Source organism: Sceloporus occidentalis, unplaced genomic scaffold (assembly GCF_023333645.1).
Source record: "Sceloporus occidentalis isolate IW3139 unplaced genomic scaffold, rSceOcc1.0.p SCAF_127, whole genome shotgun sequence".
Lineage (NCBI taxonomy): Eukaryota > Metazoa > Chordata > Lepidosauria > Squamata > Phrynosomatidae > Sceloporus > Sceloporus occidentalis.
In genome coordinates, this window is record NW_028317107.1 from 2,783,717 (window position 1) to 2,800,695 (window position 16,979).

The 16,979-nt window shown below is 45.4% G+C and overlaps 3 protein-coding genes across 3 annotated transcripts; 2 read left to right on the plus strand and 1 right to left on the minus strand.

The window, feature by feature from the left end:
- The first annotated feature begins 179 nt into the window (after window positions 1-179).
- On the plus strand, window positions 180-5,050 carry LOC149281851 (phosphatidylinositol polyphosphate 5-phosphatase type IV-like). The gene is made up of 11 exons (XM_089498997.1): window positions 180-294; window positions 475-739; window positions 1,609-1,732; window positions 2,441-2,538; window positions 2,930-3,054; window positions 3,174-3,293; window positions 3,559-3,666; window positions 3,904-4,065; window positions 4,291-4,406; window positions 4,515-4,651; window positions 4,918-5,050. Exons 2-11 carry the CDS (start codon window positions 516-518, stop codon window positions 5,048-5,050), a joined length of 1,347 nt encoding a protein of 448 aa, XP_089355123.1. The 5' UTR covers window positions 180-294; window positions 475-515.
- Window positions 5,051-7,640: 2,590 nt separating this feature from the next.
- Window positions 7,641-11,985, minus strand: LOC149281852 (mitochondrial-processing peptidase subunit alpha-like). The gene is made up of 13 exons (XM_089499005.1): window positions 11,939-11,985; window positions 11,368-11,570; window positions 10,837-10,916; window positions 10,564-10,646; window positions 10,355-10,449; window positions 9,918-10,018; window positions 9,547-9,810; window positions 9,341-9,433; window positions 9,069-9,187; window positions 8,687-8,777; window positions 8,530-8,592; window positions 8,280-8,424; window positions 7,641-7,810 (listed from the first exon to the last, which is right to left on the minus strand). The coding sequence occupies exons 1-13, from the start codon at window positions 11,983-11,985 to the stop codon at window positions 7,641-7,643; spliced, it is 1,554 nt and encodes a 517-aa protein (XP_089355131.1).
- A 347-nt stretch (window positions 11,986-12,332) lies between these two features.
- Window positions 12,333-16,210, plus strand: LOC149281853 (endosome-associated-trafficking regulator 1-like). Its single transcript, XM_089498992.1, has 8 exons — window positions 12,333-12,390; window positions 12,958-13,070; window positions 13,373-13,765; window positions 14,288-14,361; window positions 14,633-14,744; window positions 15,036-15,098; window positions 15,449-15,588; window positions 16,114-16,210. The coding sequence occupies exons 1-8, from the start codon at window positions 12,333-12,335 to the stop codon at window positions 16,208-16,210; spliced, it is 1,050 nt and encodes a 349-aa protein (XP_089355118.1).
- Window positions 16,211-16,979: the final 769 nt, after the last annotated feature.

Consider the following 16,979-nt stretch of genomic DNA (forward strand, 5'->3'; position numbering starts at 1 on the left):
GGGGGGAGAAGTTCGGCGACATCAGGGACTGGATCGACACGCAGGGCAAGCAAGGAATGGCCTTTTTGGAGCAAGAGGAACCCAAACATCCTCTCCACGCCGAGCTCAGCACCCGTTTCCCTGATCATATTGTCCCCAAGCCCCCGAACAAACCAAAGTCCCGGCTGCACAAGCTAGAACGGGCAGCGTCCCTCGATGAAAAGCACTGGCGAAGGAGGTTTAAAGCTAGTCAGGAAAGCTTAACCGACCCAAACGAGACTGGATCGTCCAATGGATCCCTTCCTGATGCCTCCGTGATCGTGAATCCTGCAGGACGTGGTTCGGTTGACCTCAGCCGCGAGTCGTTGCAGAGTAACTCCTTGTTGGCGTCGTCTTACCCTTTCGCCGTAGAACGCGACTCCAGCAGCCCCTTTCCCAATCCCCCCGATCCGGATACGACGTCCAGTCGTAGCAGCGTCACCTCGGCCGGTAAACCTCGACTGCGCGAGATAACACCGTCGAAACCTCTGCCCCAGATGGAACTCAACGTAGCGTCCAGGGCGCTCAGGACGGCTAATAGGATAGATCCGGATTACGTGGATTACAAGCGTTCCTCTCAGCACAGACTTCTCAGACAGAGCAGCAGCCTGAGCGACACTCGGCTTCACAGGAACATGGTCTGCAACCACTGCTCCAACGAGTCCATGAAGTCCACGTACAGCCTGCTGACTCCTATCCGTTCCAAGGACGTCCGAGACAGGTCGGTGGTGACTTTAAACCTTCGTATCGTATCGTTGGGTTATTTGTTGCCTGTGTTTTGCGCTAAAGCCCCCCCGTAAAGGAATAAAAAAACTTTACATTTGTACTCAAGATTGTGATACTTTAGTAAATTAGTAATTTAGGCTGCCGTAAAGGGGGTAATTTGGGTAATTTTATATTTATTGACATGAAATTAAACCTTTATATCGGATCGTTGCCCCCCAAAAAGTTATAAAAAAAGGAAAGGGTTCATTTATATTTTTTATTGAATTTTATAGCACCATCACGTTCCACGGCGCCGTACAGCAGGTTTACGATGTATTGATCAACAATTTAGGGATGAGAGATGTTTTAAGAGATGCGCTGGGTGGGGGGAAAAGCTGGAGACCTTTTTACATCCATCTGTGATCTTCTAGAAAGTATTTAATGTTTCCGCGGCAGCTGGTCCGGCTTAAAACCTCTTCCCCCGCCGGTTAGATTTAGGTCACCGCCGCCAGAATCTAAGCAGCTTGTGGAACTTCACTGGGTGTCAAACAGGGGTGCACGGTATCCGACCAAGGCGGCTCGATGGTCTGAACATCCTAGATAGAAACATCCATGGACCTCAGACAGGATAAAAATATATCGGGTGCCGGGTCCGGGTACCAGAGAACCAGCAGCCTCCTGGACCTCATCAGCGAGGTGAGGCTGGCGTCTCGCGGGTCCAAAAATCTTTCCAAAGGTTTCCTATAAAACCCCATATTGCAGAAGAGATCTTATGACTGTACAAAGACTTTCCCCAGTACAGCGTGTCCACGAGGGCCAGTTTAATAGAAGTAGCTTGCGTATTATTTATTACATGTGTTTCACCTGCTGCTCTTCACTCCTCAGGAGTTACTTGGAAGGTAGCCTTTTGGCCAGCGGTGCCTTGTTGGGAGCTGAGGAATTAGACCGTTATTTCCCAGAAAGGAGACTGGGGATTTTCATCGCTACCTGGAACATGCAGGGGAGGAAGGTAACGGCAGATGGAATATTGAGACGGCAGCGTCTGTCCCGTTTATATTTTCAATCGGCAAATATAAATTATTTCCGATATCGGACTCTACCTGTTCCGTGACGAAAGCCCTTCAGCCTCCACAAATAAGCCGGCAGATGTATTTCGGTCGGCTTTCCTCTGCCACGCAATCTAAAAATACTCTCTTTTCCTGTACTGGGGTTTGCGGGATCCCGAGAGAGCCGGCCACGGCAGACCGTTTCCGTTAGCGACGGCATCATCTTTCCGTATCCTCGCATCCATTCCCAAAGCGAATCCCTGTGTGGATTAGAACTAAATTAGGGTTATTTACTAAGCCGGGGTGAGGATCTGCATTCGAGGAGGTGGCGGTGGCTAAGAATATTTTAAGGGTAACATTAGATACTAACAAGGATCTGTATCCACGAAACCGCGTCCAGAACATATATTTCTTTTTTTTAAGGTAAATATATATATTTTATTAAATTCCTTAATTTGAGGTCAAGATTTTTGGTCTTGGAAATATTAAGGTTGCGAATCGTCTTCGATACAGTTCCCTTTCTCTCTCCGAGTTGTGTATTTTCACTTAAGATTTGTTTTTTGGGGGAAGAAAGGCAATCTTTTCTACTTTTCTACAATTTTTTTAACAAAATCAGTGGGAAAAGGGTTAGCAGATTTTTTTTTACATCCTTTTATGTGTTTGTCTTGCAGGAGCTGCCGGAAAGCCTCGATGACCTCTTGTTGCCTTCAGAAGATGACTTTGCCCAAGATATGTATGTGATCGGCGTGCAGGAGGGCAGCCCCGACAGGTACGTCCAGAACTGACGTCATGGAAGATTTACATTTCAATAATATAGAGTAAAAAAACTATTAAATAGCTCATTATGAGTAGGGGAGGCCTTAGAGACAAAACAATGAAACAAGAACATTTAAGGACACCCTTATTGGTGAAATGTAATATATTTTTGTGAATAAGGCTTCTCCCCGTTATTAGATAAGGGAGATCTCTGCTACGGTGTGTATTTAATGAATTGCTGAACACACTTAAGGTTTAATTAATCATCGAATTACGTAACGTGGATACCAGTTCAGTTCCAGGTATTCATAAAGTAGACTCTCTGCAGTCAGTGAAACGCGTCAGACGCTCCACTTAGAAGATTAGCGCTTACCTGGTCTTCCACTGATTGTCTTTCTTTACAGGCGAGAGTGGGAGATTCGACTCCAAGAGACACTGGGACCTCACTACGTCTTACTCCACTCGTCCGGCCACGGGGTTCTCTACCTCTCGATCTTTATCAGACGAGACCTCATCTGGTTCTGCTCGGGTAATCTCATCACTAGCGCCTCACCGCGCACGTTTTAAAATTCTCACATCCTCTGGTAGATACGTAACGTACGGAAACGCTGCTCTGGTTCCAATCTGCTTTTCCTTATTGCCCTACAGAGGTCGAATTTGCCACGGTGACCACGAGGATGGTGTCGCAGATCAAAACCAAGGGAGCTTTGGCCGCATCTTTCACCTTTTTCGGAACGTCGTTTCTGTTCATCACCTCGCACTTCACATGTAGGTTTGTACAACAGAAGCCTCGAGACCCATTCATTTTATTGAATATACGGTTCTGCAACCCTAAGAAGCCCGCCGGGGCTCTGCCGTAAGGCTGCCGGCACAGTTGGTGATCAGGGGGTCGGCGCGTAGGGGAGATTAGTAGAGCGGTTTAGTCGTTTCTAACGGAATAGAGGAGGAAAGGGCTCTGTAAGACGAGGAGACGTTTGCTTTGTGATTTGTGTGAATTACCCAATTCTGTATTTTTTTTATTTTTTTAAAACAGCGGGAGACGGGAAAGTGGTTGAGCGGGTCCTCGACTACAAAAAAATCATCGAGGGTCTCCAGCTTCCGAGAAACATTCCCGACACGAACCCCTATCGCTCCAATCCCAGTGAGTATCGTGAGAAGAACGCTTGTGCATAACAGGTTGGGGCGCAGAGCCGATGTATAACTCTTCCACTGTCCGGGGCTGTCACTCCCATTATTCATAACCGTCATCCTCAAATGCGTTTCAATACAAAGCCCTGATGTAGAGCGAGGGGGACGGGATAATCCTGCGTTGTAAGTCTGTATTTTATATAAATACTATGAAAGCCCGCCTAAATGTTGCATTTTTTTGTACCGCCAGCGGACGTGACGAGCCGGTTCGATGAAGTTTTCTGGTTCGGGGACTTCAATTTCCGTCTGAACAAGGACCGGACGGGAGTGAATGCTATTCTGCAGCACAAGCTGGGGAAAGACATGTCTCGCCTGCTGCAGTATGATCAGCTGCGCAAAGAGATGAACGATGGTGAGGACTCAAGTCACACCTTACAGTGCATGTGCAGTGCATTGTGGGTAGCTCTGGATCTCAGCGGGTTAACCCGAACAGGCTCAATTCAACGCAATACGTTGTATGTGGGGCTTAAACCAGCCCACCCCCGCGCTGTCAAGCATGGATCGGGGTTTAAAAGGTATTTTTATACTTGTTGATGACGTCACCACGCAGCTCATTTTATTTATTCTGGTTTTCCAGGGTCAATATTTAAAGGGTTCCGCGAGGGTGAAATTCAGTTCCTTCCCACCTACAAGTTTGACGTCGGATGCGATGCTTACGACACGACTTCCAAACAGAGAACTCCTTCCTATACAGTAAGCGCCACCGGCCGAGTTCCCTTCTCTGCGCATGAATGTAAACACTGAACCGTAAATACGTTCGGCGTGGGGGTTAAGAACTCATTCTGCGTTCCGATTTTCCAGGACAGAGTGGTTTATAAGAGCCGCCATAAAGGTGACATCCGGGTCGCAAAATACTCGTCCTGCTCCAGGCTCAAGACTTCGGACCACAGGCCTGTCTTTGGCTTATTTGAAGTGCGGATAAGGCCCGGCCGAGACAAGTGAGACCCTTTTATCGCAATATTTATTTAAATCACGTTTTATATGCTGCGATTGATATAACCGTCTGATAGAGACTGAAGCCGTGTCGTGTTTTGAGTTGGAAACATGGGATTGATGGGAGTTATGACGCGTTTTAGGCACAAGGGTGGCCGAGCAATGGGTAATTCGGGCTGACTTTATTTTTATCTTATCGTTGCCGGCATCGGTTGCACTGGATTTAGAAGTAACGTCCCAGCAGTAACCGGTTCTCCGCGTTCTCTTTCAGCATTCCTCTGGCCGCCGGCCAGTTCGACAGAGAGCTCTACCTGCTGGGGATAAAAAGGAGAAGTTCTCGGGAACAGCAAAAGCGGCAAGTTGTGAAAAACCAGAAGAACAGCGCGGTCTGCGCGATCTCCTGACTGCGATAACGAGATCCCCCCCCCCAACCAGCAGTCCGGATGATGGGCCTTGTCCGCACGCCATTAACACGTCCACTCCCAGTTCCATGCGGTCGTACTGGAACCCGTTACTGGCCGCACGCCGGGGTCCCCAAATAAAAATGCTTAATTCCAGGTAGTTCACACATACACGCTACCCTTCAAAAGTTTGGGGTCACTTAGAAATTTCCTTGAAAGAGCAGAGCCAAGTTTGAGTTTAAAAGGCTTATTGATGGTTAGAAAACCCTTTTGCAAATTATGTTACAGCCAGAAATGTCCTTGTTTTCCATGAAAACAGCTGAATGACCCCAAACTCTTGACCGGGGGGGGGGGGTCGTCTGGTAATATTACGCACCCTATCAATATGTATTAAGATGTTTTAAAACACACAGAATCAAGAATCTCTGGCTTTTTATTATTATAGACTTTACAAAACCATTGTGAGAACAGAATGAGGGACATTTCTGTAAATTGATGTTTTTGTCCATGTGGGGTAGCAGCTGGTAAAGAAACACTGTGACCTTTGACCTGCTGTGACACGCCTGTAACCTTTAACGTCTGCGTTTTGATAAGTGTAAAATATGTAAATATATATATTTCTCTTGACAGCATAAAAATTAAAATCATTCCGAATCATGCAGCAACGCCCCGTGTTATTGGAGTGAGAATAACAGGTTATGGAACATTTAAAATAACCGCAGGCGTACGACTAAAGGGGCACTATCGCTTTAACAGTGCTTTAGCCGGAGCGTGGCCATCTTTACTCCTCCAGCTGTTCCCAGTGACGCTGCCTCTCCCACATAACCTGGGCAGCATGGGGGTCTCCAATTTTCTATTTATGCGGAAACGGTAACCGGCGGAGCGTATATTTTCAGGTTGTGCGGCTACACCGAGTACTCCTTTCCTTTAAATGGGGGGGGGGGGGGTTGACGCCTTGTGTGCAGTCCCGCTAGCACATGGGACTTTTACACACTATTTAGGTGTTAAAGTCCTTTCAGTATAATGACCAGTAACAGCAGGGGACAGCGTGTGACCTGCCCCCCCAGCTGCTTCAGAGGCCTCATGGGAATTATAGTTCCTAAACAGATTGCATCTGGTTGCCACCACCTTGCATTCTAGAATAATGTGCAATAAATAGATGGATCCAGACTAAATCTACCTTCCCTATTTACTAAACGATAATGCAGGGAGCACCATCCCAGAGATTACAAAATACAGTTACCCCAATACTAAACCAACAGTCTTCGCATCACAAGCAGGGGTTAAGATTTTAGCGAAAACAGAGGCCAAAATCTAAACTAAACGCTCCATCAATGTGGCTCTTTGGCCAAACATGTTTCACTGTTCATGATTTGCTGCACAACATGTTACACGTCTCGTACACGGGATCCCTGGGCGTGCTGCCCGTGCCGGGGAACATGTAATTGAGGTGGTACAAGAACTTGTTACCCATTTCCGTGCCAGAGGGTACAACACGGCGACTCACCCTTCAGTAGGGGTTTTAGACGAGGCATATACAATGGTTTCACAAAAATCTGCATGCTACTTTAACCCTACGCTACCCCATGTACACATTTTTACTCGATAAGCGTGAAGCAACCCAATCTCTGTGACCGTGGCACCCAAGCTCCAGCCACGACAAATACTATTCATTGTCGTCACAATGGCACTTCAGCTTTACGGTAAAGAGTTTGGCTAGCAGCAGGGGAACACGCATCGCCAGAACAGCACCAAATGTACCCCGTGTGCTGAAGGATGCATTCATCTACCCCCCAACCCCAAAAGATTACATGGCACAAAGCCTCTTCGGAGGCAACTTCAATTTCCATTTGAAAACATAACCTTTCATGATCTTGCAGGCAATGCCGTCTTATCTACGTAAACTTTAACAACAGAGAAGACTGCATTTCAGACAAACTGGTGTATAATTTTCTCTTTTAAAGATTGTATTGATAACTGCATTAGGCCAAGGAATAAAATAACCCCCCCCCAAAAAAAAAAAAAACATTATTGTGACAAGTAAACAAAGTTGGAATCATATTCACAAACTAATCATCTGTGGGACCTAATAAGAGCCGGTGTGGCCAAGTCGTCTTTAAGGCCACCAGGTCATGTAGAAAGGAGAGCCGCTGGGATTTAACCTTCTCGGTGTCAGAACAATGCACCCTCTGGCAACGAAAGGGTTACACGGCCATACCTACCCGCTACCTGCTAAATACTTTTGATTTTCTAACAAGGGGACATCCGCTAACAGACAAGGTTGACGTACTTGTAAGTCCTGCGGCTTGATGAGAAAGCAGAATGAACTAATGGCAGCTTCAGTGCTGTTGGGCTTTTCCGCCGCTAAGTTTGGGGTTCAGGGCTCCTTCGGCAATGCACAGAAGGTGTCCTGCATTTAAAGCGATTCCAGGACTTACTTTGCCGGCGGGGAGGAAAAAGAAACAAAGCTTTGCCTGATCCGTTCGGTGAGGAGCCTCAGAAGACAGCTTTGTCCCGATGTCCTGGGGATGAAGCCCAAAATCCCTTTCTGCCTCTCCAGTGATTTTTAGCACTTTTTACAAACTCGACGGTGTTATCGGAAAAGCCGATACGACCGGGGCAGGCGTCCATCTTTACTAGAAAGCGCAGCCTGGATACGATCGTAGTCCGGAAGCTCTGCGAGGTCCCCTAACGCAGCCACGGCCGGCTTATTCCGTAACATCTTGGTGGCGACCCTCTTGATGTCGCTGGCTTTCACCTGACCTGAAACGGAAATGTAATATTTAAAATCCAAAATTCCTGTCGAGGACAACATACAAAATCATTGTACCAACACTCAAGTGATTTAAAGTAAAATCCCTATAACTGGAGATTTTACGGGAAAGCACAGATTATGAAACCAGATAAAAAATAACCATATACTGTCTATACAGTACATATATTTATACTGCGATGACACCTCTGGCTGTTAAATGGTTACAAGTGATTCTGAAATAAAACCCTGTTTATAATCATTCTGCAGGACGACCTTATTTAAAATGTAAGCATATTTTTTTTTATTAACCAACCACTTAATTTTTTGTATTTTTTTTTTTTTACCCAATTGCTCAACCAAACAATCTCATTGGTCAGTCATTGGCGTCCAACTAATGGACGTCAGACTGAACGCAGCCTTACAGCCGAGCCGCTTTATTTTTATTATTATTAATCCGAAACGGGGTTTTCTACTCACTGATCAGACCGCAGAGCTCGTGGGGTAGCTTCCTTGTACCCGTGGCTAACACTTGTCTCCCAACGTCCTCAAAAATCACCGGTCTGGACTCCAGGTTCATCATCAGCATGGATTTCAGCTGGGTCTTTGCTCTTTCCAACTCCACCTGGTTTAAGGAAGATATAAAACACGGCATTTGCACGTCACGGATACAGAGACTTCCGGCAACGGGCAAGAAAAAAATCTCGCCGGCCAAACATTATGACGTTACCTCTCCCACGGAGCCGGCCATCAGAGTGAATTCCCGAGTAATTATTTCAACCATCTCCCTGACCTAAGGGGGGAAAAAAAAAATAATTCAGAGACCGAAGGCTACGTCGCAAATAACAGAACAGGCCGTCGGTAAATAAAGCTTGCTTGGTACCCACCTGGCGCGGGTCTGCGCTGGCGTGGATGCACAGTAGACCCGTATCTTCGTAACTGTGGTGATACGACGTGGCGTTGTACATCCAGTGGTGTCTAAGGAAAACAAAATGATTTTTGCATCATCAGCGGCCAGAATGTCGACGGGCGGGTTATTGGGCTTCATACAAAAGCACGGCAGCGATAGAAAGATGGCACGTCGCTGCTGCATAATTTGGCATCGCAGATTAGAAACAGAATACAGATTTAATTATGGTTTTATTACAGAGACCTGAGTGGACCAAAATAACCCCCAGAGTTCTTACAGCCCTTCTTGTAGAGCATCCCCGCTCTCACGCTATGTGTCACCCCTCTGGCCCGTAAGATGCTAATGTGAGTCCTGCTCACCTGTTGAGGACATTGAGGTAGAGTCGAGTGAACATGCCCTTTCCAGGTCCTCCTGCAGAGAAAGAACCTCCGCCACCCATCATCATGTTCAAAACTGCAAACGGGATAAAGTCATCTTCCTTTGATAAGAGATAAAAAGGTTCAGCATGGAATGTATGCGGCGACATCACACTCTGTCCTCATTCACAAGAAGGACAGGCATTAGTAGCGCAAAGGGCAGAGATGGAGTCTTAACTTTATCGAGTGTGCGTTCCAATGCCTGGTTTACATACCAAAAATGAGCAGCTCTCCAGGCCGATCATGATATGCGTGAGTTCGGGGATCGGGGTTGGACCCAAACTGACGTCAGACATGTCCTTCTCAACCTGCCAAACAAACGGAAGAAAGCAGACGTAAACACCCCGGAGGAAGAACGGATGTCCCATCAATCAGAATTACAGGTGAAGAGGTTCCTTTCTGGTATTAGAGAGGTTCTCACCTTGATGATCCCTCCAGTGTACTGAGAGATGGACTTATCGATGGTCCTGGGTTTGCCGGATGCCCACACCGGCTCCACGCCCAGGAGGTATTTCTTGGCACACTCCAGGAGCTGCTCGTGTTCTATGCCCACTCCGGCAAGCACCATTCTGTCCGGGGTGTAGTAGTTGTGCATGTAGCCGTGCAAAGTTTTCCGGTCGATCTTATCAATGTGCTCCACAGGGCAGAACCTGGGCAGCCCCACCGTGTTATCCCGATATGCTGCCTGCAGAAACCGAGACATGCCAAGTAAGCGATTGGTGTGCTTTGCGCCCGGTGGGAGGATTCCAGCCCTAAGAGCAGAGAGGGACAGCTTAGTATGAAGTAACTTACGGCATGGATCATCTCTGTGAGCAGAGGTTCTGGGTCTGGTCTCATGGTGAGATCCTCCAGCTCGAAACGCACGGCCATACGGGTCATGTCAATCTCCTCGTCTGGAAAAAAGAAAGAAAAGCAGCCAAATGAGTTGTTTTATTATATGATAATAAGGACATCACACACATTATATATATATTCATAGGTACATTCACACACACACACACACACACACACACAACCAGACATTAAGACACACCAACACAGCCAGACATTAAGACACACTCACACACATACCCAGACACTCACACATCCACACACATACATCCACACACATACCCAGACACTCACACATCCACACACATACCCAGACACTCACACATCCACACACATACCCAGACACTCACACATTTGACATTTTCAGACACACACAAAGGCTACAAACATGACCTCACCGGACAGCCTGGGACGCAGAACAACTTCAGCCAGCAGACTGACCACGGTGTCTAATCCCTTGGCGTCTGCAGAAACCGCGTACATGGTGGTGTCTCTACAGCAGGAGATACGAGAGAGAAACTGCAGGAAAACGCTTCCATCACCCCAAAAAAAACTATATAAAAAGAGCCCAAGATTTAACCCCATCATAAATCACCAAACTTCATACCTGGAGGTCTGACAGTCGCAAATTCCGCCGTGTTTTTCAAGAGTGAGAAGAATCTCATCTTTGCTCCCGAACTGGGCCGTCGACTGAACAATAACGACAACGAATAACGTTTTATGAACCATTCGCAGAAGGTTTTTTTACTCCCCTTTTAACCCCTTAAGGACAATGGGCGGTCCCTAAACCCATTGAGAACAATGCATTATGAGCCCGTACATGAACGGGCTTTGTCATTAAGGCGTTAAAGACAAAACATTGCGTTGCTGGGAAACTTACCGAAAAGGCTAGTTTTTCCAGAAAATGGGAGATGCCGCTGAGGTACTTGGTTTCGTGCCTTGAACCGGAATTAATTAAAACTGTAAGAGAGAAACAAAGATCAAAGTAAAGCACTAGGGTGGGAGATCGGGGTGGGCTGTATGACATCAGGGAAGAGCCTTGCCAAGGAGGATAAACGTTAGAATGAGGGGCCATAATCTAAAACTAGAGGGTCCAAGGCTGAGATGGAATGAAGTTTTACTTTACTGAGAGGGTGGTGGAACAGCCTCCCAGCAGAAGTGGTAGAGGGTAATACAGTGAGGGTATTAAACATGCATGGGATAGACATACGGCTCCTGAAGACCAACGCTTGATCAATGGAAAGAATTCATTAATTAACGAAGTGCATCGGATTTGTTCAGTAGATCTTCTAGACGTATATATTTATTTATAATGATATCTCGATTCTATCGTTTCTTTCTCCGAAACGCTTTTCCCATCTGTACTCGGCTGACGCATTTCTTTACGGCAGACATAAAACCCTCTGCTTACTTCCAACCGTACAAAACTGTCCGAACTTATTCTGCGATGCCACCCGCAGCCCGTTCTCCAGGGTGGTGACCTTGGTTTCAAACTTCTCCTGTCCGTCAACGCTTGCAAAAACCGGCTTCGGCACCCCGGGTAACGGGGAGGAAAGCGGGATGTTGGGGTAAGTCCCGCCGCTGCTGCACCTTCTGTATGCTGAAAGGCCGAACCTGAAACGAACAAGGACTGTTATATAAGCGCCTGTAGGATGACGGACATATTTATTCCGCCTCGACCTGACACATCGCAGGCGACAGGAGGTTACTCCACATACTTAATATACCGATATATGCCTTCTGCTGTGGGGTGATGGGTAAGCGCTGGCACCCCTCCAAAGTGGGGTAATGGCACCAGGGTCATTCCTCTCATGGCAAACAATCACTTAACCCCCTATAAATGCCATAGTGCCAGCCTTGTGAATGCCCCCTCTGTGCCATGTGCAGATTTACCTCACCCTCCTCTGTGAAGCATGGCTCTGGCACTCATAGGGTTAACCCAAGCAAAGTCACCCTACCCCGCCTCCATTCGCACCCATTACCTCCTTATTCCACCCCAGGCCCGGCTCCTGGCCACGTAAGCCGCCATCTTTACAATTCCCAGGACTCCCTCCCACCTGACCTCCCCGACACGGGCACGGTGTGAGTCGGTTTACTTCCTGTTTCCGGCGCGCCTGTGATCTCAGTTCCGGGGCCGGCTGCTGTCACTGGTTCCCTCTACCCAGAAAGCTCCATGTGCAGCCCCCCTCTGCAGGATTACCCACCCTGACTACACAGCCCACCAATTACCCCCAGAGGGGTAACTCATAAATCATAATCAGCCCATAATTACAGCCCTCCCTGAAGATATGTAGCTTTCCTTTGCCCATCTGCCCCCTGACAGCTACTCTCCTGCACTCCTTCCTGGTGCCTTATTGCCCCTGAGAAGACAGAGGCATGTCAGGGTTCTGCAAGCACCCCCATGCCAAAGCCAACAGTCTCATCACTGAAGATGGTGAGTACCGGGGCATTTTGGGGTCCCAATAAATACATATATATACGGTATACACGCACACATATATATATTACATATACACACACATTTATATAATATAAGACGTACACGTATATTATTAATATATGTATACGCACACACGCACACATTCATATATATATATATATATATATATATATATATACTTATATATATATATACTTATATAAGATGTACGCATATATTTATATTATATACAATATACATGTGGGGTTACATACACATATTTATTATATTATATATACGCATATATTTATTATATTATATATATATATACACATATGTATATTATATATATACACATATTATATACGATATACACATATATATATATATATATATACGCCTATATTTATTATATACGATGTACACATATATTTATTGTATACGATGTACACATATATTTATATTGTATATGGTGTACACGTATATTATTAATGTATATATTGCAGAATAAAGCCTACCGGGCATTGTGGAATTTGAGATAAAAGGGACAATGTATTATTGATTTTTAGTTATTTCTCATAGACGCCAAAGTCGAAGTTCAGGAAGAAACCAACCCGTTCTCCTTTAAGGAGTTTGTGAAAAGCAAGGCGTGTCCGGTGGCCACCATAACGCAATGTGACGGGGGGTATCCCAAGGTACGGCGGGTCCCATTATAGCGCCGGGGTGTACGGCTGGGGCGATAATAATGCGTTCCGTATACACCCGCATGTAATAGACATTTAATGTAACGTTATTATTATGGAAGAGGAATGGAGAACTTCCCTGCTGCTCTTGGGAGCGCGCCATGTCCTAAGGGGTTAAAAGGGGGGGGGATATTTGGTGCGGGGGGGTTCCCTTTCCCTGAAATTCTAATCTTTTGAAATTATGCATTATTTTACTCAAACTGGAATAACCTTTTTTCGTTGTCCCCGTGTATTTTGCTTAATTTCCTTCCAAGCAGCGGATTCCCGAGTCCTGCGGACGCTCGGGTTTGAAATACGAGGAGACTTTCTTTAAAGATCCCACCGTGATTGAAAACCTAGTGGATGAAGAAGAAGAAGAAGATGATGATGATGATGATGACGAGGAGGAGGAGGACTGGAGCACGAGTTATCACCCCTCGGTTATTGAGCATACCCATAACCCCAAACCTTTGCCCTTTGCGGGGTATGATGAGTCTTATAACTACAGCGACGTGTCTGTGGGAGAGCCGTTTAACGCCCAGCGCCTCCACGGCCGCGTCTCTCCTTCCTCGGAGGGATGTCCGTCCCAAATGGAACCCCTTCTGGATTCCACAAGCAATTCCGTCGATGATCTTCGCTTCCAGACTCTGCAGATAAACTACGAAGAGGTAACATGTGACACGGATATTCTAATTAGGGGGCAATACGTTTATTATTTTATTTATCCTGATACTGAAAATCTGAAATTAGGAAAAGAAAGAAAGGAAATGTAGTTTTTAAAGAAAAAAATACACATTAGTGGAAGGCCGTAGGTTTAAAGATTTAACCCCTTAAACCCATTAATGTGTTGTGAGCCCGTACATGTGTGGGCTTTGTCGTGAAGGGGTTAAAATAGGGGCGAAAAGGGCCGCCTACAATACGGTACTTTCTGCGGAATTTATTACATTTGAGTTTTAACAGTGTTGTTATTAAGTGATTGAAGTAGCGCCCTCATATTCAGCGGCGCTGAACAATGTCTATATTAAATTCAATAAGACTTTTTATTAAGGCAACCAAACTGTAATTGTAACATTTATGTGTATTTACAAACCGATGCAGATACTGGCTAAATTTTTGTGTATTTTTCTGGTTTTATCTTAATATTTTAGTATTTTTTTTAATGATTATTTTTTTTTTATTTTTTTTTTTAGGTCCAAGAAGAAAATTCCTGTCTGAAAAGACAAATCCTCGAGCTTACAGAAAGAAACAAAATTCAAACGGAGAAGTAAGCGGTTTAAAATTGATTAAAATGAAAGCAAATGTTACTAATTCCTTAGTTAATCTGCACCGGGCTACAAAAGCAGTTCATGCCCCGCCCACATTCACTGATCTCCCCACCCATTTGCCCAAGCCCCTCCCACGAGCAGTTTTAGCATTGCGTGGCCCGTTTCTTTACCTATAGCCCGGTGTATATGTTGGTGTAAAGTATGGCAGGGGGCGTATAGAAACCTGCGCGGTTGAGCGTATGATCTAAATATTCATCGACGCCGATCCAGGGTCAAACATCTGGAGTGGAGGCTGGAAAGAAAAATCCTGGAGGAACAGAAGGAAGCTCAGGACCTGGAGTCTATGGTTCAGCAAGTGGAGAAAAACCTACAGACCATGACGGTAAATCATTTATGTGTCCTCCGAGAGCTTGGTTGGTCTGTTATAGCTGTGTGTGTCAGAATTCCAAATGACAGTTACTGGATGTCCCCAAAAAGGCAGTCACATGGGACAATTTTGGTTTGCGTTAACATACCGTTAGGGATAAAGGGAGAGGTCCTTGCCTGCGAACACGTTCAGGTAACAAGCAATGTCTGGTGTTTCCGGGGTTTTATTTGGAATCTGAGAATCTGGAATTTTTATTCTAAACCGTTAGAAATTTCGATCCTAATTACTCTTCTTGCTTCATTCTAGAAAAGAGCGGCCAAGGCGGAGGGTAACGTCACCAAGTTAAAGCAAGAAGTGGCCCTTCTTCAGGTAGGAGAATCACATTTCTCTGTACGTGGCCTTCGTTAACACTTCGTTTGCCCCTGAAGCAGCCGTACATAGGTAGTTTTCATTTGATGTAGGGTCAGTAAGGGTTAATACAAATGGTGGACTCATTGGGTGTTTTATGATTAATAAAAGTGGAGCTTTAACTGTTTCTGTTCACAGTCTCTTCTTTCCTTACTGTTATTGTGAAAATGATTTTATTTGAATAAATTGGATTATAGAGTAACAATCCGGAACCCCGGTCCTGTGTAGCCAGTCGAGGGGCTCGTAAATCACACGCGTGTTTTCGGGGTTGGGGTTCTGATGCGATCTTTTTTTTTTTTTTTTTTACCCAGGTCCAGCTGAACACGTACAAAGCGGAGAACGAAGCCCTGCGGCGGGGAGAGACGGCAGCTATGAACACCGTGAAGCACAACGCCAGCCTGGCCTTGGAAAATCTTCACAAAGTCGTCAGCGGCGCTCAGTCTTCCATAAAGTAAGCACCCCCCCCCCCCCCCGGCTTGGATACATTATATTTCTTTATGGTGCCCCCAAACATACATTTGACCTTCACCTACGGTTTGTTGGGGAGGTTTAACCTGTTGGTTGCTGTCGGCTACTTGCCCTATAACACCATCGTGATAAGTAGCTCTAGTGATAGAGACGCATACCCAAAACACACTAAAAATAATATTATTATATTTAATATTTTACTTATTTCTGTAACTGAGTGGGGCATTTAGAAGAATAATGGGGTTTATTTACCCCGTTTTATTTATAAAGCCGTTCCCTGCTGTCTTTTAGGGCTGTAGAACCCTGCGATCCCCTCGTACCCAGCAAACATTCTGACCTCCTAGAAAAGAGGGGCATCAGGGGAGGAGAGAGAGGCATCAGAGGTTTGGGGTCCAAAGAGGGACTGGCCAAACTATACATGAGAGGGGTTCTGATGGGGGTAAAGCCATTCTATTGCGCTTCTTGCTATTATGTGATAAAAGCCTAACCTTATATTTCCTCCCCTCAGGCAGCTGATGTCAGGAGCCGAATCCATGAACCTCGTAGCCGAACTTCTCCGATCTATCGACCGAATTGCCGAAGTCCATGAGAACGACGCGCCATGAAGCGCCTCGAAACATCTCCAGCACCGCGTGATCCTCGCACTGCGATGCGCCCCGATTAAATACCCACTGTGTGTTTTTGGTTTTTTCTATTGTTTTTTTTTTACTTTAGCGATTTTATAGAGGTCAGTATTAGTCCTCCCCGCAATAAACCGGGAGCAGCAGAGAGACGTTGAGTTCCCCTGTGACTCTAAGTTACGTACATTTCACTGGAACCAAAAATGTTTACATTTTTATGATGGATTTTTTTATTAGATCACATTTGTACTTTAGCACGATATTCCCCATCATGCACCTGGCCTCCCCTTCCTGTATTTTGTATGTATAAAATCTGTATATACTTTAACAATCTTTGCAACTGGTGCAGGACTCTTGTGGATGACGTAATATGTTCAATAAGGATGTTAATGATCGAAAAAAAACTTTTTTTTTTTTTTTACATTTCTACTGATTTATTAGGGCTTATTGTGACCTTTAACACTTTAGATTCCAGGGTCCCAAAGAGTCAGGTAACCGGTTAGCGGCAGGATTGTCGCATTTACTCGAAGCACCTTATGCTTTAATTTTTATAAATTTTTTAAGTATCTAATAACTGTTTCTTTAAGGAGAAGATTTATCATTAATTCCTATGCAAAAAAAAAAGTTCTAATACATCGGAGAACCCGAAACCCTTTGTTGCCTGGTAACCGATCACTACAATGCCGACCGCATGCCTTTAATGCGTTGAAACTGCTGAAATATATATTTTTTTCTTCACTTTTATTTTTTTTAG